The 22090-nt window shown below is 44.0% G+C and overlaps 1 protein-coding gene across 5 annotated transcripts in view; it reads left to right on the top strand.

Moving 5' to 3' along the window:
* The first annotated feature begins 2797 nt into the window (after window positions 1-2797).
* FLT3LG (fms related receptor tyrosine kinase 3 ligand) overlaps window positions 2798-22090 on the top strand; it is a 41909-nt gene continuing 22616 nt past the window's right edge. For all 5 annotated transcript variants that reach the window (XM_075327481.1, XM_075327485.1, XM_075327483.1 and 2 more), the window contains exons 1-6: window positions 2798-2878; window positions 9581-9662; window positions 13164-13268; window positions 16224-16286; window positions 18396-18530; window positions 20861-20993. In XM_075327481.1, the coding sequence (XP_075183596.1) occupies window positions 2865-2878; window positions 9581-9662; window positions 13164-13268; window positions 16224-16286; window positions 18396-18530; window positions 20861-20993 (532 nt within the window). In that variant the 5' untranslated portion in view covers window positions 2798-2864. The remainder of the gene's footprint in view (window positions 2879-9580; window positions 9663-13163; window positions 13269-16223; window positions 16287-18395; window positions 18531-20860; window positions 20994-22090) is intronic.

Below are 22090 nucleotides of genomic sequence, written 5' to 3'. Positions count from 1 at the left end.
ACATCATCGGATCTCAGAGGTCACGGAGCCTGGGGGTGACGGGATGAGGACGAGCAGTCCACAAAAGCGCCGCTCAGAGGCACAATTGACTACACAAGGTATTTGAGAAAACCCTTCTATATGAGCTTTACATCGATGTGGCCACTATTGCTGTGTAGTTTATCAACCCTTTAAAGTTTATTATATATTATTGTAATAAATGTTCAGGTTAGGGGATAGAAACAACACACAGAAACCACAATGATTACCAAAAAGATATAATAGAGGGCAGCTATTTACAAAGAATAAAATTGCGTATATAAGTATACCTAACGTACTATTACCATATAATGTCCCAAATTATTGCAGAATAGTGCAAGTAATTCCACATAGTATGAGACATAAATAAAGTGCCAGTGCTTAGCATCAATATTCTCCTGCTACTTGCCTCTTGCCTATATGTGTAATTGGTGTATATCCAAACATCATGGACACTGATGGTGATGTTCAAGCAATTGTGTATTTACCTGGTAGATGATTATTGCCATCCTCACAATTTTGTGGCTGCCACTCCGACGCACGTTTCGGCACAAGCGCCTTCCTCAGGGATGTGTCATCCACACAGTATTCCAGGTGGTGGGTCTGACCATGGAAGAGTATAGGGGAATAATTTCCTTCTTTTGATCTAGATTCAATACTTGTCTTGATACATCCCAGAATTTTGTTGGCCTTTTTAGCTGCAGCACCATACTACTGGCTCATCTTGAATCTGGGATCTCCTATTATGCACAAGTACTTTTCTCCTATGCTATTGCTTAGGTCTTTTCCTCCCACAACGAGGTTTTTGTGGCAAGAGTTGTATTTTTCAGTGGCACTAAGCTGAAGAACTAATTAATAGGGATGATCGAATATCAAAATATTTGCCTTCGCGAATATCCGATCAATAGGTCGCCGCTATGCGAATATTCGATGCGCAATGTAAGTCTATGGGAAGCCCGAATAATTGTTATTCAGGTTTCCCATAGACTTACATTGCGCATCGAATATCGGCGACCTATTCGGCGAATATTCGCGAAGGCGAACATTTGTGGTATTCGATCATCCCTACTAACTAACCTTTCTGAACTTTTTATGGGAAAAATGGATAAAAAACTCATTGTTCATTGAGGACTAAATTTCTTTTCCTGGGACAAGCTCAGCAGGTTTAATTGATAAATGTTGATCACTTTCCCCTCTCTTTTTGGAGGGCTGCATTAGCATAAATTCTCAATTATTATTTCCCTTGTAGCATTCACTCAATAATTTACATATCTTTATTCTGCAGGTCTATTCAGTTTCAGCTATGTAAACATTGCACAATTTTTTATGATTTTTCAAAACAAAAAAAACTGTCCTGCATCTCCAAATAGAACATAACAAGTGTGAACAGGTGCCAGCCGCTATGACTACACGAAACAGAAACAAAAGAATACAGCAGCACTCTGTATAAAAGAATACAGCAGCACTCTGTATAAAAGAATACAGCAGCACTCTGTATAAAAGAATATAGCAGCACTCTGTACAAAAGAATACAGCAGCACTCTGTACAAAAGAATACAGCAGCACTCTGTACAAAAGAATGCAGCAGCACTCTGTACAAAAGAATACAGCAGCACTCTGTACAAAATAATACAGCAGCACTCTGTGTAAAAGAATACAGCAGCACACTGTATAAAAGAATACAGCAGTACTCTGTACAAAAGAATACAGCAGCACTCTGTACAAAATAATACAGCAGCACTCTGTGTAAAAGAATACAGCAGCACTCTGTATAAAAGAATACAGCAGCACTTTGTACAAAAGAATACAGCAGCACTCTGTATAAAATAATGCAGCAGCACTCTGTACAAAAGAATACAGCAGCACTCTGTACAAAAGAATACAGCAGCACTCTGTATAAAACAATACAGCAGCACTCTGTACAAAAGAGTACAGCAGCACTCTGTACAAAAGAATACAGCAGCACTCTGTATAAAAGAATACAGCAGCACTCTGTATACAAGAATACAGCAGCACTCTGTATACAAGAATACAGCAGCACTCTGTATATAAGAATACAGAAGCACTCTGTATAAAAGAATACAGCAGCACTCTGTATATAAGAATACAGAAGCACTCTGTATAAAAGAATACAGCAGCACTCTGTGCAAAAGAATACAGCAGCACTCTGTATAAAAGAATACAGCAGCACTCTGTATAAAAGAATACAGCAGCACTCTATACAAAAGAATACAGCAGCACTCTGTAAGCGTAGCTTAGATATCCTTGATAGAGACCTCGAATTTCAGTGGCGCTGAATTGGACTAAAACTTCACTTTTTGCAGCCTTACTGAACCAATTTTGTCTCATTTGTATTTGGTGTTGAGATTTTATCACCTGCATTTGAGCACTTTGTCCATTCCTCAAGCATAGACCTTATACCCAGTGTGCTGGCTTTATTACCTTATTTGTTCATCAATTTTCGGTCTTTGTGTCGGTTTTTGGCATCAGTGTAACCTGTTTTCCTGTGTGAGAAAGAAAAACTGATAGTGGTTTTGGAGGGTTCTCCAGGGATGCCGTGTGATGACTATTTTTGTCACGAACCCTCACTCGAATGAACAAGTCTGATCTGCAAATCGGATAAAATTTGCTTACTTCTTTGGGGATGTGAAAGGCACACAGAATACAAAGGACACGTTCTGTCTGCAGAAAATGGATACGACGTATGTAAAAATCTGATGTGTTAATTGGACCCGTTATCTAGTCTTATTATCCAAAGAACTGGCACGTAACATGATCCAGTCTTGTTGCTTTCACTTTTGCTTTTCACGGTTTTACAAGAAGCAAATTGTGTGCCGTGTGAGAAAATGCTTTCTTCAGGGTAAGTTGGAGTTTGCGATGGCGATATTTAATATTGCAAAAATTCTTTGTGAGATGGAATTGAAAAAAAACAAAAAAAACAATTAGCATTTATGGAATTGCTTTTAGAGTTTTGTTTCTAATATTTAAAGGGAACCAGTCACCAGATTTGTTGACTATAAGCTGCGGCCACCACCAGTGCGCTCTTATATACAGCATTCTAACATACTGTACAGTGGGTGCGGAAAGTATTCAGACTTCTATACATTTTTCACTCTTGGTTTCATTGCAGACATTTGGTAAATTCAAGAAAGTTCATGTTTTTCTCAGTAATGTACACTCTGCCCCCATCCTTCATCTTGACAGAAAAAAAAAACAGAAATGTAGAATTTTTTGCAAATGTATTAAACAAGAAAAACTGAAATATCACATGACCATAAGTATTCAGACCTTTTGCTCAGACACTCATATTTAAGTCCCATGCTGTCCATTCCCTTGTGATCCTCCTTGAGATGGTTCTACTCCTTCATTGGAGTCCAGCTGTGTGTAATTAAACTGATAGTTGATTTGGAAAGGTCTATATAAGACCTCACACCTCACAGTGCATGTCACACCAAATGAGAATCATGAGGTCAAAGGAACTGCCCAAGGAGCTCAGAGACAGAATTGTGGCAAGGCACGGATCTGGCCAAGGTTACAAAAGAATTTCTGCAGTACTCAAGGTTCCAAAGAGCACAGTGGCCTTCATAATCCTTAAATGGAAGAAGTTTGGGATCACCAGAACTCTTCCTAGACCTGGTCATCCAGCCAAACTGAGCAATTGTGGGAGAAGAGCTTTGGTGAGAGAGGTAAAGAAGAACCCCAAGACCACTGTGGCTGAGCTCCAGAGATGTAGTAGGGAGATGGGAGAAAGCTCCACAAAGTCAACTATCACTACTGCCCTCCACCAGTTGGGCCTTTTTGGCAGTGTGGCCCGAGAGAAGCCTCTCCTCAGTACAAGACATATGAAAGCCTGCATAGAGTTTGCACAAAAACACATGAAGGACTCTCAAACTATGAGAAATAAGATTCTCTGGTCTGATGAGACGAAGATAGAACTTTTTGGTGATAATTCTAAGCGGAATGTGAGGCGAAAACCAGGCACTGCTCATCACCTGCCCAATACAACCCGAACAGTGAAACATGGTGGTGGCAGCATCATGCTATGGGGGCAGGGACAGGACGACTGGCTGCAATTGAAGGAAAGATGAATGCGGCCAAGTACAGAGATATGCTGGAAGAAAACCTCTTCCAGAGTGCTCTGGACCTCAGACTGGGCCAAAGGTTCACCTTCCAACAAGACAATGACCCTAAACACACAGCTAAAATAACAAAGGAGTGGCTTCAGAACAACTCTGTGACCATTCTTGACCGGCCCAGCAAGAGCCCTGACCTAAACCCAATTGAGCATTTCTTGAGAGACCCTGAAAATGGCGTCCACCAACGTTCACCATCCAACCTGACGGAACTGGAGAGGATCTGCAAGGAAGAATGGCAGAGGATCCCCAAATCCAGGGGTGAAAAACTTGTTGCATCATTCCTAAGAAGACTCATGGCTGTACTAGCTGAAAAGGGGGTTTCTACTCAATATTGAGCAAATGGTCTGAATACTTATGACCATGTGATATTTCAGTTTTTCTTGTTTAATAAATTTGCAAACATTTCTACATTTGTTTTTTTTTTGTCAAGATTGGGGATGGGGTGCAGAGTGCACATTAATGAGGAAAGAATGAACTTTGTTGAATTTATCAAATGGCTGCAATGAAATCAAGAGTGAAAAATTTAAAGGGGTGTGAATACTTTCCATACCACTGTATAGAATGAAAAAATCACTTTATAATACTCACCTAATGGGCGGTGCGATGCAGACCGCTCAGATGGGGTGTCTCCGTTCTCCGGGTCCTGCACCTCCTCTTTCATCCATCTTTGCCCCTCTTCTGAAGCCTGGGAGCAGAGCAGATCAAAATATTGTAGTGCGCCTGCGCGGGACCTCAATGCCGGCGAGTGTGCATGACGTAGGACGCATTATGCACCCAGGCTTCAGAAGACGCGTCTTAGTCATCGTTAATACCGTGCCTTGACCGAGACTCCATGATTTAAAGGAGTACTACTGGGATCATTGCTGCTTACTTGGGTGAGAGCGTTTCTTTATTAAGATGGCTTGTTTGTTATAATAAGCATTATGTGGAAAGAGGTTGCTCTCCTCAATGTATATATATGATGTCCTGTCCCTACAATTTGTATACATTTACCTTTATGGGCAGTTCTCGTGGGTTAATGGAACTTCACTAACACTATATTATCTACCTTATCAGTAAGGTGTTGGGCCATAAATAGGATATTAACCCCTTCAGCCCTAGAGCGTTTTCCTTTTTTTTTTGCTCCCCTTCTTCCGAGAGCCGTAACTTTTTTATTTTTCCGTCAATCTTGCCGTATGGGGCTTGTTTTTTGCGGGACGAGTTGTACTTTTAAATGAAACCATAAGTTTTACCATATGGTGTACTGGAAAACAGCAAAAAAATTCCAAGTGTGGAAAAACTGCAAAAAAAGTGTGATCGCACAATGGTTTTTGGGATATTTTATTCACCATATTCACTATATGGTAAAAGTGATGTGTGGGTGTGATGCCTGAGGTCGGTGCGAGTTTGTAGACACCAAACATGTTTAGGTTTACTTGTATCTAAGGAGTTAAAAAAAAAATCACAAGCTTGTCCAATAAAAGTGGCGTACGTTTTGCGCCATTTTACGAAACCCGTAGCGTTCTCATTTTTTGGGATCTATGGCTCAGTGATGGCTTATTTTTTGCGTCTCAAGCTGATGTTTCTAATGGTACCATTTTTGCGCAGATGCTACATTTTGATCGCCTGTTATTGCATTTTGTACAAAACTGGCGGCGACCAAAAAACGTAAATTGGCGTTTGGAATTTTTTTGCCGCTACGCCGTTTACCAATCAGATTAATTGATTTTAAATTTTGATAGATCGGGCATTTCTAAACGCGGCGATACCAAATATGTGTATATTTTTTATTTTTTTAACCCTTTAATTTTCAATGGAGTGAAAGGGAGGATTTGAACTTTTAGGTTTTTTTTTATTTTTTAAAACTTTTGTTTATTTTTTTTCTTTTATTTCACTAGTTCCCCTAGGGGGCTATAGCGATCAGCAATCTGATTGCTCTGCCATATCTCCAGATCACAGCTACAGTGTTGAGATCTGCAAATATGGTGCTTTACTCTCAATGCCGGAAGCTACCATGGCAACCACCGAAATTCACGTGATCACGCACGTGACTTCCGGTGGGGGCGGCGATAAGTAAAAGGAATGGCCGCGCACATATACATCTCGCTGACAGACTTTGGCAGCGAGATGTAAGGGGTTGAAAGTTGCGGGTGGAAGCGATTCCACTCATAACTTGCAGGCACACGTCAGCTGTTAAAAACAACTGATATGTGCGCGGATCGCCGCGACCTGCCCAAGGCAGGGGGCAGGGATTAACCTAATATGATCCAAGACGGATATATCCGTCATGGGTCGTGAAGGGGTTGAACTTTGTCTGGGTCGAGTACTGACTAGGGTGATGTGTATTGATACCATAATAGATATACATTTACCTGTACGGGTGTTGCCCGAGGGTTTATGAATATTCAATAACAATATAAATAATATATTAAACTCTGTGGAGTCAAATACAGAATATTGTGGTCTCTCTCTTATTGTTCCACAAGCTCCTTTCTGGACCCTTTTTGAGCTTTCTGGTCCACACTTGGTGCTCTATGTTCGTTTATGTGCTGTTTTTAAAAGTGGACCTAGGTCATATTTAGTGATAAATTTATTAAAAGTTATTTTTTAAGACTTTTTCTTTCTATATACCTGTTGCTATATTTGGTTTACTGTACCCAGGTATTTTTCTGGAACTACTGTTCCACAGTTAGTAGTATCGTGCTATTTAGTATGCCTCACACTGGTAATGCCCTCTTTCATTCTTAAATAAGCTCTGCAAGCAAATTCTTGGTAAGATCTATGTCCATCCCATAGATCTTAACAGCTCAGACACATATTAAGAGAAATGTGTATTTCTATGGAATAAGGGGTACTTTGCACACTACGACACCGATGGCAGCGATGCCGAGTGCGATAGTCCCCGCCCCCGTCGCAGGTGCGATATCTTGTGATAGCTGCCGTAGCGAACATTATCGCTACGGCAGCTTCACATGCACATACCTGACGTCGCTCTGGCCGGCGAACCGCATCACACGGCAGGCGGCCAATAGAAGCGGAGGGGCGGAGATGAGCGGGACATAAACATCCCGCCCACCTCCGTCCTTCCGCATAGCCGGCGTGAGCCGCGGTGACGCAGGTAGGAGATGTTCCTTGCTCCTGCGGCTTCTCACACAGCGATGTGTGCTGCCACAGGGGAACGAGGAACAACACTTAGTCCAGTTCCTATGACTTACATACCCATGTAGACGGCGTGGGAAGGTTAATCCTACTGACAGATTCCCTTTAAGGAAACCACAACACCTCTCCAAAGATAGTGCTCTTCCAACGAGCCACTTTTATAGATATTTGTACTTTGAACGGGGTTATATGATTTTAGAGGAAAGGTCAGTGGCACAAGAATGAACCTGAGCTGCAATACCAGATGGAACTAATGAATAAGGCTATGTGCCCACAGGAGCTTGCTCCTGCGGATATATCCGCAGGTACGTCCGCAGGTTTCCCGCAGCAGCTCCCCAGAATCCGCAGCTATCCATTGCTGCGGGATTCCAGCGAAATATCTGCAGTAAACCTGCGAACATTCATACGACTTACCAGCGGAAGTCCCGGCCTCTATCTCCATAGTGGAGAGGCGGATAAAGCCACACAGCTTTGTGCTGGTATTCTCAGGATGGGGACCACTACGTTATGGGGCTAAAAATATCAGCCAGCAGCTGCCCAGAATAGCTTCATCCATTAGATGCAACAGTACCGGGACTCTACCTGGCTCTCCCCGTTGCCCTGGTGCGGGGTAATAAGGAGTTAATGGCAGTCCATAGCTGACACTAAGTCCTAGCTTAGTGATGGCAAGCGTCAATGAGACACCCCCCATCACTAAACTGTAGAGAAAGTAAATAAACATAAAGACCAAAAAAGCCTTTATTTGAAATAAAAGACAAAAAAACACCCTCTCTCACCACTTTATTAACCCCTCAAAAACACCTCCAGGTCCGACGTAATCTACACAAGGTCCCACGACGCTTTTAGCTTTGCTTCATCGGAAGCTGACAGCAAGCGTCCGTAGAGAAGGACCGGTAGCTGTCAGCTAAACGAAACAACTGAAGTGAGCCGCGCGATTAGCGATGACGTCACTCAGGTTACTCGCGGCCACCGCTCTCAGGTGGAAGACTGCAGCTGTGGCCGCGGGTACCCTGAGTGACGGCACTGCTGATCGCGCGGCTCACTTCAGTCACTCAGGGGATTTGCGGTCACAGGTGAGTCCTTCATGTGTGACTGCAAATCAGGCTACGACACAGAGAGACAGAGCTGCGCGATGTCAGTGAACTCAGGTGAAGCTCTAACGTCACTGCTGCGGACCCCTGTGTCCTGGCACTGACCTCGGAGGTTCATCTGAGTTCATGACAGCACACAGAAAAAGAGCCGTGGGGTGACAATGAAGTCGGGTGAAGTTCATCAGAGTTCATTCTCATCGCCCAGCTCTGTCTGTGTCTGCTGTCAGCGGGCATGTAGCAGAGCTGAATTGCCGGGGGACCGCACTGACAAAAATGCATCCAAAACGCATGTAAAATGCATCCAAAATACATGCGTTTTGGATGTATTCTTTTTGTCAAAACGCAGCGTCATGTCTGCCAGAGGGTGCATTTATTTCTGCACTGGCCAGGACGCAACGTGCGCACGAGCCCTAAGGGGCACTTTGCACACTATGACATCACAGGTGCGATGTCGGTGGGGTCAAATTGAAAGTGACGCACATCCGGCATCGCAGGCGACATCGTAGTGTGTAAAGCCTAGATGATACGATTAACGAGCGCAAAATCGTAGTAATCGTATCATCGGTGCAGCGTCGGCGTAATCCATAATTACGCTGACGCGATGGTCCGATGTTGTTCCTCACTACTGCAGCAGCACACATCGCTGTGTGTGAAGTCGCAGGAGCGAGGAACATCTCCTACCGGCGTCACCGCGGCTCCCGTAAGATATGCGGAAGGAGGTGGGCGGGATGTTTACATCCTGCTCATCTCCGCCCCTCCGCTCCTATTGGCCGCCTGCCGTGTGACGCCGCACGACCTGCTCCCTTAATAAGGAGGCGGGTTGCCGGCCAGAGCGACGTCGCAGGGCAGGTGAATCCATGTGAAGCTGCCGTAGCAATAATGTTCTCTACGACAGCAATCACAAGGATATCGCAGCTGCGACGGGGGCGGGGACTATCGCGCTCGGCATCGCAGCATCGGCTTGCGATGTCGCAGCGTGCAAAGTGCCCCTAAGAGTGTATAGTGGGATGGGAATCATCCAGTAAGTTCTTTCCAGTTTTCTTGCTTATAATATGTAATGTTCCCAATTATCCTAATTTAATCTTACAAAGAATTACATTTTGTAATTTCAGAAGCCAAAAATGTGCTTGATTATTTTAAAGATATTTACTTTTTTTTTATTAATTATTTTTATTAACTGATCATTTTCTCTTCCAGGAAATCACAGCCTCCTTTTTCACCCCCAACTTCAAAATTCAGCTATGAAGATATGATTAATTGCCATGTTCTAAGAGTAAAGGTGAAATATCTTTTTTTTTTTATTTTACATCGTAATGAATATACATAAGAATTGCAATAATTATGCGCAAATAAAGTTTTTTGGAGGTGGTCAAAAAGGTGCTTTTCAAGTAGATTCCAGGAGGACTATGCCTGTAAGGCCTCCGACACACATCCGTGCCGCCGGTACGTGTTTGGCAGTTTTTTCACGTACCGGCGGCACGAAGACACGTGGACCTATGTTTTCACTATTGTATGGACACACGTAAGTATTTTGGAACGGAACGTGTGTCCGTTCCGTACTTACGTGTGTCCGTGATTTTTGCACGCTGATATGTCCACGTATTCTCCGGCAGCACGGGTGTCACACGTCCCGCACCCGTACCACACGGATGTAGTGTGGCTGCGGTTCCGTGTGACACGCGCCAGAGAACACATGTCATTAATTTTAAAATAAAAAAAACAAATACTCACCTCCACCAGCCCTGCAGATTCTACCGCTGAAAACCGTTCCTGCCGGCCGCCGCTCGTTATGAGCGTGTAAAGGAGGTGGGCGTGATGTCCCGGGCGCTGATCTCCGCCCCTCCGCTCGGCCGGAAGCAGCATCAGCGGGGAGTGGGCGGGGCTGGAGCCAAAGATCAGGACCCTGGACAGCAGCGCGAACCACGTGAGTATGTAAATTACTGTTCTCCGTGTGCTATCGCGGATAGCACACGGAGAACACACGTGGACCGCACGTACCCGAGACACGTACTTACCTCCCGCAACACGCAGGGAAAATACGTGTCTCGCGGCACGTGCGTGATTTTAACGGATGTGTGTTTCAGGCCTAAAAGACGTCATGTGCACACACCCATATTCTGTTCAAACACTTGGAGTTTCCCACCAGTTTAAAAAAGATTACAGGGCCAATTCATTAAGACTGGTGTCGAACATGCCAGTTTCAGTTAAGGGCTTGCAGGACTACGATGTGCCAAAATCATTCAAAGTGTTATCCACTACTAGTACAATCCCTTCTGATTCCACTTGTTTCCCTCAGTTAAAATAAAGAACCCTGTACTCACCTCCCATTCTGGCGCCATTTCTGTGCTGTTGTTACTCGAGGTTTGAGGCTCATGTGACATTACATCACGTCCAATCAGTGCCAGCTTCTGTCTATGCCTTCAGACCAAATCAGCAATCAACAGGAAGTGAGTGGCAGCCGCAGCGTCACTTCCTGCTGATTAGCTAATTTGATCCAAAGACGTGGTTAGAGAAGCCGGTGGGGGTTGGACATGGGGCTCCCGTGATGTCACAATGTCATGTGAGCCCTGAATCACGATTATCGACAACACTGGAATGGTGCCAAAATTTCAGATGAATACAGGGTCCTTTATTTTAACTAGGAGAAACAAGTGGAATCAGAATGGGTTGTCCTAGTAGTAGACATCACTTAAAGGGAATCTGTCAGGTGATTTTCTAGTACAATACTAATGTTATCTTTCAATAGCGCTTAAGGTACCGTCATACATAACGAGATCGCTAGAGAGATCGCTGCTGAGTCACGGTTTCTGTTAGTGATCTCGTTATGTGTGACATCTACCTGCGATCAGGCCCCTGCTGTGAGATCGCTAGTAGCTGCAGAATGGTCCAGGCCATTTTCTTCAAAGGCGATGTCCTGCTGGGCAGGACCCATCGCTGTGTTTGACACTGTGTGACAGGGTCCCAGTGACTGCTGAGATCGTTATACAGGTCGCTACTGCGATCTGTATTGTTCCTGCATCGCTGGTAAGATCTCACTGTGTGACATCTCACCTGCGACCTCCCAGCGACTTACCTGCGATCCCTATCAGGTCGCATCGTTTTTGGGATCACTGGTAAGTTGTTGCGTGGGACTGGGCCTTTAGGCAGCTTTAACAGGATCAGTAAGTTTTATTGCTTTAGCGTCTCCTGTTATCTTGTTGTAAGCTTTGTAGAATTTAGTGTGACATACTAACTAGTCAAGCATATGTAATACAAACTGTATATCCCTACACGCCGCTCCCATCTCTCAGTGCTGACATCAGTGATAGTAAATCTGAACTGAATTTGCACTGCTGCCCCCACCCATACTCCCTCCCACCTCTCAGTAGTGATAGTGAATGCACTAGGAGGTGGGTGGGGGAGCAGAGAATATGCAAACTGTATTTACATATACTTGACTAGCATCAAGAGTCACTGAATTTTCAAGATTGTACAGCAAGATAACAGGAGAAGCTACAGCAATAAAAATTACTGATCCTAAAAGGTTTGTTTAAGTGATATTTAAAGATAAAATTAATATTGTACTAGAAAATCACCTGACAGATTCCCTTTTATGAATTTGGTGTAATTTTGCCTCCATTTATTACTACTGAAATAGAATTTTTTTATTATTATTATTTATTATTATAGCGCCATCAATTCCATGGAGCTTTACATGTGAAAGGGGCATACATAATAGGGACAAGTACAATAATCATAAACAATACAAGGCACAGACTGGTTCAGGAGAAGAGAGGTCCCTGCTCGCGAGGACTCACAGTCTACAAGGGATAGGTGAGGATACAGTAGGTTAGGGTAGAGATGGTTGTTCGGCGCTATATCAGACTGAGGGTTACGGCAGGTTGTAGGCTTATCAGAAGAGGTGGGCCTTCAGGTTCTTTTTGAAGCTTGTCAAGGTAGGTAAGAGTCTGATGTGTTGTGGCAGAGCATTCCAGAGTATGGATGAGGCACGGGAGAAATCTTGGATGCGATGGTGGGAAGAGGAGATGAGAGGGGAGTAGAGAAGGAGATCTTGGGAGGATCTGAGGTTGCGTGCAGGTAAGTACCGGGAGACTAGGTCACAGATGTATGGAGAAGACAGGTTGTGGATGGCTTTGTATGTCATGGCTTCTGGCTTAAGAAATGCCAGCGGCGGTTGCTGAATTTGACCGGCGGGAATAGTCAAACACCATCTCACCCAACGCCTCAACACCTCCACCTTTCTCAGCAGAGCGGCTTCAAACTATCGTGATAAAAGCAAAAGTAGCAAATGTTTGATATTTTTTAAAGTTTTTTATGCCAGTATTAAAAGCTTTGATTAAATGACTCCACAATGTGCACATACCCTTGAGTTTTTTGTTTTCTGAAACTGTTTTTGATGAATTTTTGAAGCATTTTGGAAGCATTTATTCTTGAAACATTTGATTTTGTACAGTTTTCATTGGACAGCATCTAGTGTGTATTTTTTTTTCCCATCATGAGACGTTTCAAAGAATTGTCATGCACCTTTTTCCATTAAGAATTTTTCAAAACCTGATGCAAAAAAAATAAAATGTTCATTAGACCTATCATGAACCACAAAGTTTTCCAGTATAACTCAATACAAAGAGTTTTATATGTGTATTTTATTTGCTGTCTCTTCTTTTTAAGGTTTAGTGGGGTTTTTTTCTGGCGGGTTATAGATTGTACCCACCTGAAAAAGACACCGTCGAATGTAAGAGATCAAAAAAGTTGTCATCTTAAATTCTCTTTCTTGGTTTAGGGTTTTGTGTTTTTCGGGCTGGCAATTTTCTGGGGACTTGGCTACAGCTGCAACTTTCCAGACGATCCCATATCGAATGATTATGAGGATAAAATCGCTGAATTGGTGAGCTATTTTTAGGATTTCTACTTACCACAATTAATAATAGTATGATCTTTTGTGTAAATTTATTTTTTTCAACTGAGCACTAATGGGTTACTTTCAAAAACTATTATCCTGGTTCTTCATTTGCTGCTTTTTAAGATTTTTTTTAGTTGTCTTTCCTATTGTGCAGAGAAATTTTGCACCAAATTTATTAAAATGGCTTATTATGATGTTTTGTTTATTTTCTTTATGTTTTCATTGCGCCTTTTTGGAATAAAATGTCACATTATCCTCTGGTTGATATTCACAGAACCATATTTTCAGTCCTATCCGTTAAAATAAACAGACAAATGAACGTTTTTGGGGGTTCTTTTCGTATGGATTAAAAGTCTGCATGAAAAAAAATTGCTAAATGTGTTATTTTCTACCATACTTTGGATAAGAGTTCTTTACAGTTAGAGCAGTCAGACTGTGGAATGCCGACCACAAGAGGTAGTAATGGCAGATACTATAACAGCTTTTATATCAGGGCTGGATGATTTCCTCAGTACACAAAACATTGTTGGTATAAGTGACTTAAGGGTGCTTTACACGCTGCGACATCGCTAGCGATCTCGTTAGCAATGTAACACACCAGATCACACATACGATTTGCCGAGATCGCACATGTGATCGGTGCTACAAAAATGACCTATGTGCGATCTTGGCAAATCTTATCTGTGATCTGCCGCGTCACATTGCTAACGAGATTGCTAGCGATGTTGCAGCGTGTAAAGCACCCTCTAGGGTCAAAATGTAGAATTGCTGGAGGAAGGTTGAACTAGATGGACCTAGGTTTTTTTTTAACCTATGTAACAATGTATGTAACTATGTAACTAAAAGACTCACTTAAGCGGGCTTTACACGCTGCGACATCGCTAATGCGGAGTCGTTGGGGTCACGGAATTTGTGACGCACATCCGGCCGCATTAGCGATGCCGTTGCGTGTGACACCGATGAGCGATTTTGCATTGTTGCAAAAACGTGCAAAATCGCTAATCGGCGACATGGGGGTCCATTCTTAAAAATCGTTACTGCAGCAGTAACGAAGTTGTTCCTCGATCCTGCGGCAGCACACATCACTGCGTGTGACGCCGCAGGAACGAGGAAGCTCCCCTTACCTGCCTCCCGGCCGCTATGAGGAAGGAGGTGGGCGGGATGTTACGTCCCGCTCAGCTCCGCCCCTCCGCTGCTATTGGGCGGCGGTTCAGTGACGCTTCAGTGACGTTGCTGTGACGCCGCACGGACCGCCCCCTTAGAAAGGAGGCGGTTCGCCCGTCACAGCGACGTCGCCGGACAGGTAAGTATGTGTGACGGCTGTTGTGCGGCACGGGCAGCGATTTGCCCGTGACGCGCAACAGATGGGGGCGGGTACCCACACTAGCGATATCGGGACCGATATCGCAGTGTGTAAAGTAGCCTTTATTCAAGTCTATTGGTACCCCCCCAAAAATCAAATCCTATATGGATCAAACATATATGTCATGCTTGTGACTAACAGGGTTTAACAAAATACCCACAAATCCCCAGTAGGTGTAACTACACACAGGGTATACAGGGATCATGATACAATGGATGTTCCTGGCTCTAGGGGAGCGGGGTCACTTCCTGAACTCACCGGCAGCTTAACCATGCACTCCATGATGTCTCATGGGTTCTTTCAAGCTGTTGCCGACCATGTTCCTTAGCCCTCACTTGCCCTAAAGTCACCCTGGCTAGTGAGCAGGCTGACAAGATCGCTAGTCTCAATACAGAAACACAAGGGTAGGACAAGACAGGAGAAAAAGACCTAAAAAGGGAAAATACTCCAGACAACTTTAGTGCAGCTGACTGCACCACTGCACAAACCTCTTCCAGGGGCAATAGACATGAAAAGGGAAAATACTCCAGACAACTTCAGTGCAACTGACTGCACCGCTGCACACAACACAACAAACTTCTTCTAGAGCAGACTCCTTCCAAAGTGGACCACATAGAAATGAGGATTCAGTTTCTATCACAGGCATCAGCTGCTCAGGCACGATTTTAAATAGTGAAGGGAAGTGAGCTCAAAGAGCTGCACCTGAGATTGACAGCTAAAGCCAGCAGCCAGGCAGGAAAGGGTGCTTAACCCTTTCAGCACCACTAGCAAGGAGATGTTATTCAAGTAACAACAATGGATCTACCAGCAGTGAGGCGCTGTGACCTTCTGCTACCGGACTAGCCTGAGGTCTCCCCCGGGCAGGACACACTCATGACAGTATTTTAACAACTACTAATGTATAAAACGAATGCCATATAGATGACAATACAGATGAAAAATCATCCGTTTTTTTCTGGATGATAATAAGAAATATTTGTATACACCCGTGTGAATATAGCCTTGCACTCTATAGGGTGTGTTACATTATTAATAATATACTCATTGTTCTAAGGAATAAATGTTTTCTTAAGTAGGTAGTTTAGGGATTTTTCCCACTTAAAATAATTCCTTTATGTACATTTTGATGAGTATTGGACTGTGAAGGGTCCTTATATTGTTCTTGCACAGGAGCCCCAAACTGACTATGTCCACTATTGGACATATCAACCTGAGCTGTCCGTTTACGCGAGTATATATTGCTTAGATGCAAAAAAAAAAAACCTTTTGCAATTAAGTTATTTGGCGCAGTGACTACACTGGCATTCTCCAATTTTTTTCCACAAATAGCATAAATTCCATTTTTTGCCATTTCTAAAAGTTTTGAGACATCACAATTAGAGATGAGCGGACCCATGGAAGTTCGGTTCAGTGAGTTCAGCCGGACTTTAGATAAAGTTGGGTTCGGGACCCGGACTTGACCTGAACCACAATGGAACTCAAATTGTGTTAGTTATTTATTTTCACATGATCAATACAATAACGGATTATGCTGTGATGTTATGTAACATGATTTGTTTTTTATTTTCTTTTTTAAGGAAGCTTATTTACTAAAAAACTATCAAGTGGAAGTTCCAAGAATGGTTCCGGAAAAGGAAGAGGTACTCTACCATAGCGTTTTACCACTGTTGTATTCCCATAACAAGTAGCCAATGAATTGGACTGTAGGAGCGGACAGGGACTTATTTTCCTTGAATGCAATTTGCTAGGTTGCTGTCCAATTGTGCAGTGGACTTAGACCATTGCAATTCCAAAACCATGCCGTGCCTGTGCACAGGGTGGGTGTGGTATTGCGGTCTGAGCCTACTGAAAGGAGTTGTTTAGTTTCAACTGTTGGCACATCATGGGTTCTACAACATAAGAAATAAAAAAGAAAATTATTCATCCTCCCTGAGTCCAGCTCTGTGTCTCTTCTGAGTACTGAGTACTCGTAACTAGTGATGAGCGGGCACTACCATGCTCGGGTGCTCTGTACTCGTAACTAGTGATGAGCGAGCACTACCATGCTTGGGTGTTCGGTACTCATAACTAGTGATGAGCAGGCACTACCATGCTCGGGTGCTCTGTACTCATAACTAGTGATGAGCGGGCACTACTATGCTCGGGTGCTCAGTACTCGTAACTAGTGATGAGCAGGCACTACCATGCTCGGGTGCTCTGTACTCATAACTAGTGATGAGCGGGCACTACTATGCTCGGGTGCTCAGTACTCGTAACTAGTGATGAGCAGGCACTACCATGCTCGGGTGCTCAGTACTCATAACTAGTGATGAGCAGGCACTACCATGCTCGGGTGCTCTGTACTCATAACTAGTGATGAGCGGGCACTACTATGCTCGGGTGCTCAGTACTCGTAACTAGTGATGAGCAGGCACTACCATGCTCGGGTGCTCTGTACTCATAACTAGTGATGAGCGGGCACTACCATGCTCGGGTGCTCAGTACTCGTAACTAGTGATGAGCGAGCACTATCATGCTCGGGTGCTCAGTACTCGTAACTAGTGATGAGCGAGCACTATCATGCTCGGGTGCTCAGTACTCGTAACTAGTGATGAGCGGGCACTACCATGCTTGTGTGCTCTGTACTCATAACTACAGTAGTGATGAGCGAGCACTACCATGCTCGGGTGCTCTGTACTCATAACTAGTGATGAGCGAGCACTACCATGCTCGGGTACTCTGTACTTGTAACAAGTGATGAGTACTGAGCACACGAGCATGGTAGTGCCCACTCATCACTAGTTATGAGTACTGAGCACCCGAGCATGGTAGTGCCCGCTCATCAGTAGTTATGAGTACTGAGCACCCGAGCATGGTAGTGCCCACTCATGACTAGTTATGAGTACAGAGCATTTTCGCAACTGACAGTTGGCTATAATCATTTGAAATGAAACATATGCAACTTATGAAAATATCTTTATGGTCCTTTAAACAATGTCCATAAACTGGTATTCCTCTTTAAATTTACTACTTTAATTTTCATTAATTATGCACAGTTTATCTGGACAGTAACTTTGCATTTTACCATATTTTTCAGACTATGAGATGCACTTCTTAGGAAGAAAAAAAACTTGCTAAAAAGTGTATGTGTTTTGTAGTGCAACATGACAGGAGGCCTAGACTCCCCTGATTTCATAATCTGGCTGTGTAAATGATCTGCCTTATTACGTAGCTTCTGGTCAGTAGATGTGCATTTCTTGGATGCTCATGGAGATGAGAATGTGTGAATAATGTGTGCCTGTAACCGGCCCAGATTAGCAAGGCAAGCAGAAGACGGAAAAATAAATCTCTGTTGCTGATTTAGTTGCTAAGAACTTTAGACAGGAAGATAAGAGGGCTGGATAACATGTATGCGGCTCAGAGGACGAGGTGCACATCACCATTCATTATTGAATCACATCTAGGGCTTATTTTTGGAATAGGGATTATACTCAAAAAAGCCCCCAAACTCCTTCTAGGGCTTATTTTGGGGGTGGGTCTTATTTTTTGGGGAAACAGGGTAGCAAGAAAACTGTAAATCACTGGGAGCAGGGAGAGAGTAAATGTTCAGCGCAAGAGCAGGGAGAGAGCAAAGGTGCAGAGTTGCTGTTTAATACATATGTCCTTTGATCCTCCTTGTTATAAATGTATATGGTGCTGATCCTATATGATTATTATTATTATTCTTATGGTGATAAAACTTTTATATTTCTCATCTTTTTTTTCTTTAGGAGTCATGTCATCACTTATTGACATTGGTTTTAATCGATAACCAGCTGGGGAAGTTATCCGCAGGACATAAGTTGAAGGAATTGATTAAGACATTAAAAATCGAAATTCACTTTATTCAGGACTGTTTATTTGTGGTACGTAACTTTATCCACCTGAAAACTAGACTTTTTGAAGTTTTTTTTTGTGTGAGAATAGTCACATAAGAAAAAAAACCACCACCATAAATATTTGCTAAATATGGTTTTATTGAAGAGTTAACAATATATTTCATCATGATCCATTTCCATTAAAATGACCTTCATTCTGGCTTGTATCCTGCATTTTTCAGTAATTTGTCTCTAATTTTCAGTTGTCTCTGAGCTATTGGGTGGAGAATAGCTGCCATGATGGACATAGGGATATATTGCAGCTCTGTAGCACACACCTACAAGTAGCAGCAGCAATGAAAGACATTGTATAGTAATACTGAGCTGTGTGACTGTGAATCCAGCACTTAAAGAGGACAAACCACCCGGAATTTCCTATATAAACTAAAGTCAGTGCCATACTGGTGCTATCATGACAATTCTATACATACCTTTAGTTGTGAGATCGGATGTATAGTTTCTGAAATACAGGCAAGTAAAGTTCGTGAAATGCACTGTTATTTGATGAGAAGTGCAACACAATATCTAATAAGGGGGTCGGGTTTTGCTAGTTATTCCTGCCCCTGTCTACCTGCTTGTCCTTCCTCCCCCTCTCTCTGTTACTACAGGAATAAGACCAGAAAAAAGAAGCGCTGTGTGTTACGGAGAAATCACAGCTGCAATCTATCTCTATATCCACCCTAGCAGCTATTCTCCACCCAATAGAAATTACTGCTTCTGTCTGTGTGCTACAGAAAAAGAAGAGCAGCAATCTATGTTTATTTCCATCCTAGCAGCTAGTTTCCACCCAATAGCTCAGAGACAACTGAAAATTAGATATAAACTACTGAAAAATGCAGGATACAAGCCAGAGTCAAGGTCATTTTAATGGAAATGGATCATGTCCACCCTAGCAGCTATTCTCCACCCAATAGCACAGCATTTAGTTTATATATGAAAATCCCAGTAGTTGGATCTTTTTAAGTGCTGGATTCACAGTCACACAGCTCAGTACTGCTATACAATGTCTTCCATTGCTGATACTGTATAAATCAGACCTGCGCAAGGGGCGGCCCGCGGGCCACATCCGGCCCGCCTACTGTCTGTGACCGGCCCACCTGTCTTCAGCCGGTGCAGAGGAGCCGGGCTGCTACGTGCCGGGCAGGGAACAATCCTGCAGCTCTGCACAGTGTAGGCAGCGGAACGCGGGAATCTCTCCTCTGTTCCCTGCCCGGCACCTTTCTCTGTGACACACGCGCGCGCCCTGATGTTGAGTACGGCGCACGTGTGTCATTTCAAAAGTTCCCGCCGGAGAAGAAGCTGCAGCAGCCGGGACCCGTACGGAGAGAAGCAGCGACGGGGGCCCCTAGTAGAACAGCATCGGTGCAGCCAGGGCCTGTACAAGAGAAGGAGCAGCTCAGTGGGGGGCCCGTACGGAGGTGCCTGAGCACGGGGACAAAAACAAGGGAGAGGTAAGTAGTGACTAATAAGCTGAGGAGGGGACAATGGGAGAGGGGGGGACTGGTGACTAATACTGTGGGTATAGTGGTGTAGTATATAGTGGTGTAGTTTTACAGGTGTAGTATATAGTGGTGTAGCGATGTAGTATATTACAGGTGTAGTATATAGTGGTGTAGCGATGTAGTATATTATAAGTGTATATAGGGGTGCAGTGATGTAGTTTATTACAGGTGTAGTATATAGGGGTGTAGTGATGTAGTATATTACAGGTGTAGTATATGGGGGTGTAGTGATGTAGTATATTACAGGTGTATATAGGGGTGTAGTGATGTAGTATATTACAGGTGTAGTATATAGTGATGTAGTTTATTACAGGTGTAGTATATGGAGGGGGTGTAGTGATGTAGTATATTGGGTTGAACTGAGTTCATTATATTAGTCCGGCCCTCTAAAACCATCCCAATTTCTCATGCGGCCCCATGGGAAAATTAATTGCGCACTCCTGGTATAAATACATCTGTGCTGATCTGATCCTGAGCACTCCTCTCCATAGAATATAATAGATAGCTTGGGGGTGGTGGCTCATAAGTGGAGAAAGAAGCTAATTTTTCCAATGTGATCTATTACACAATTTCTTACATTTGCTTTTACTGTTGAGTTTTTTTGAAAGCACGGTAACTATTTAAATGTTAAGTCAACAGAATTGGCTTGCGCAAAGTGACAACTGTATTCGACCACTTATGCCGTAAATTTGTAGTTTCAGAAAAACAGCAGCATCTGACTTTTGTCTTAAATCTACAGCTCTTTTTTTGCAGCTAGGTTGCCATTACAGTGACTTCTTTTTGGAATTGGTTGACGTGAAATATCTTCTTTTTCAGATTCCATCATCATGTCCTACTAAAATGGTTAACTTGACAACCCTTTTACAGAATCTAACAGAGTCTCTCTATTTCCTGAAAAAACATATTAAAGAAAACTTTACTCATTGCTTGAATGTGAAATGCAAAACAGGTAAGTGATCGCCTGGCCGACAATAGCTTGGCATATCCTTTTTCTTTGTCGCTCCATTGGGAGACCCAGACAATTGGGTGTATAGCTTCTGCCTCCGGAGGCCACACAAAGTATTACACTTTAAAAAGTGTAACCCCTGCCCTCTGCTATACACCCTCCCGTGCATCACGGGCTCATCAGTTTTTATGCTTTGTGTTGAAGGAGGCACACATGCACACAATGCTCCACATTTTAGTCAGCAGCAGCTGCTGATTATATCGGATGGAAGAAAAGAGGGCCCCTAACAGGGCCCCTGGCATGCTCCCTTCTCACCCCACTGAGTCGGCGGTGCTGTTAAGGTTGAGGTACCCATTGCGGGTACACAGGCTGGAGCCACATGCCGTTTTCCTTCCCCATCCCTTAGGGGCTCTGGGGAAGTGGGATCCTATCCGGTCATCCAGCCACTGGGACCGGGCTCCCTCCGCAGCCCCTGGGGGAATCTGCTGGACAGGAGACGGAGTATCGTCAGGGACATGGCCCTGCATCTACAGGTACTCTGTGTCCCCGTTGGGACGGTGCATGAAGCACCTTGGCCTCAGACGCAGCTGCGACTGCGGTGTGGATTTTTTGTCTGGGACTATTGCGCCGACCGTGCCTATTTGTCGGCCGCGGTTTATACTTTAGTCCCCGGCTTTTGCGGCCTAGTGTGTTAAACTCCCGCCCCTGAGCCTGCCAGTCAGGGAGAAAGGCGGGACGGTCGGTATGATGCCGACAGTGAGGGCTGGAGCACACTTCGCTGTCCTCCGCCCCCCTCACTGATCTCTATGGGCCACCAGGTTCCCGCACTTTTGCGGTTCCGCCCACGGCTCTCTCCTCCCCTCGGAACGCTGGCAGCCATTGTTATAATTCTGCCGGTGGAGGATCTCAGAATCTGCTCCACTGCTCTGGGAGAGGGGGATCCTAACCGGTCGCCATGCACTGGGACCGGGCTCCATCCGCAGCCCCTGGGGGATTCTGATGGACAGGAGACTGGACATCATCAGGGACAGAGCCCTGCATCATAAGGTACTCTGTGTCCCCTGAGGGACGGTGCATGCAGCATCTGTGTTACAAATGCC

Source organism: Anomaloglossus baeobatrachus, chromosome 11, assembly GCF_048569485.1.
Source record: "Anomaloglossus baeobatrachus isolate aAnoBae1 chromosome 11, aAnoBae1.hap1, whole genome shotgun sequence".
NCBI classification, from domain to species: Eukaryota; Metazoa; Chordata; class Amphibia; order Anura; family Aromobatidae; genus Anomaloglossus; species Anomaloglossus baeobatrachus.
Note: the sequence above shows the minus strand (reverse complement) of the source record. Positions and strands in the feature narration are given on the sequence as shown.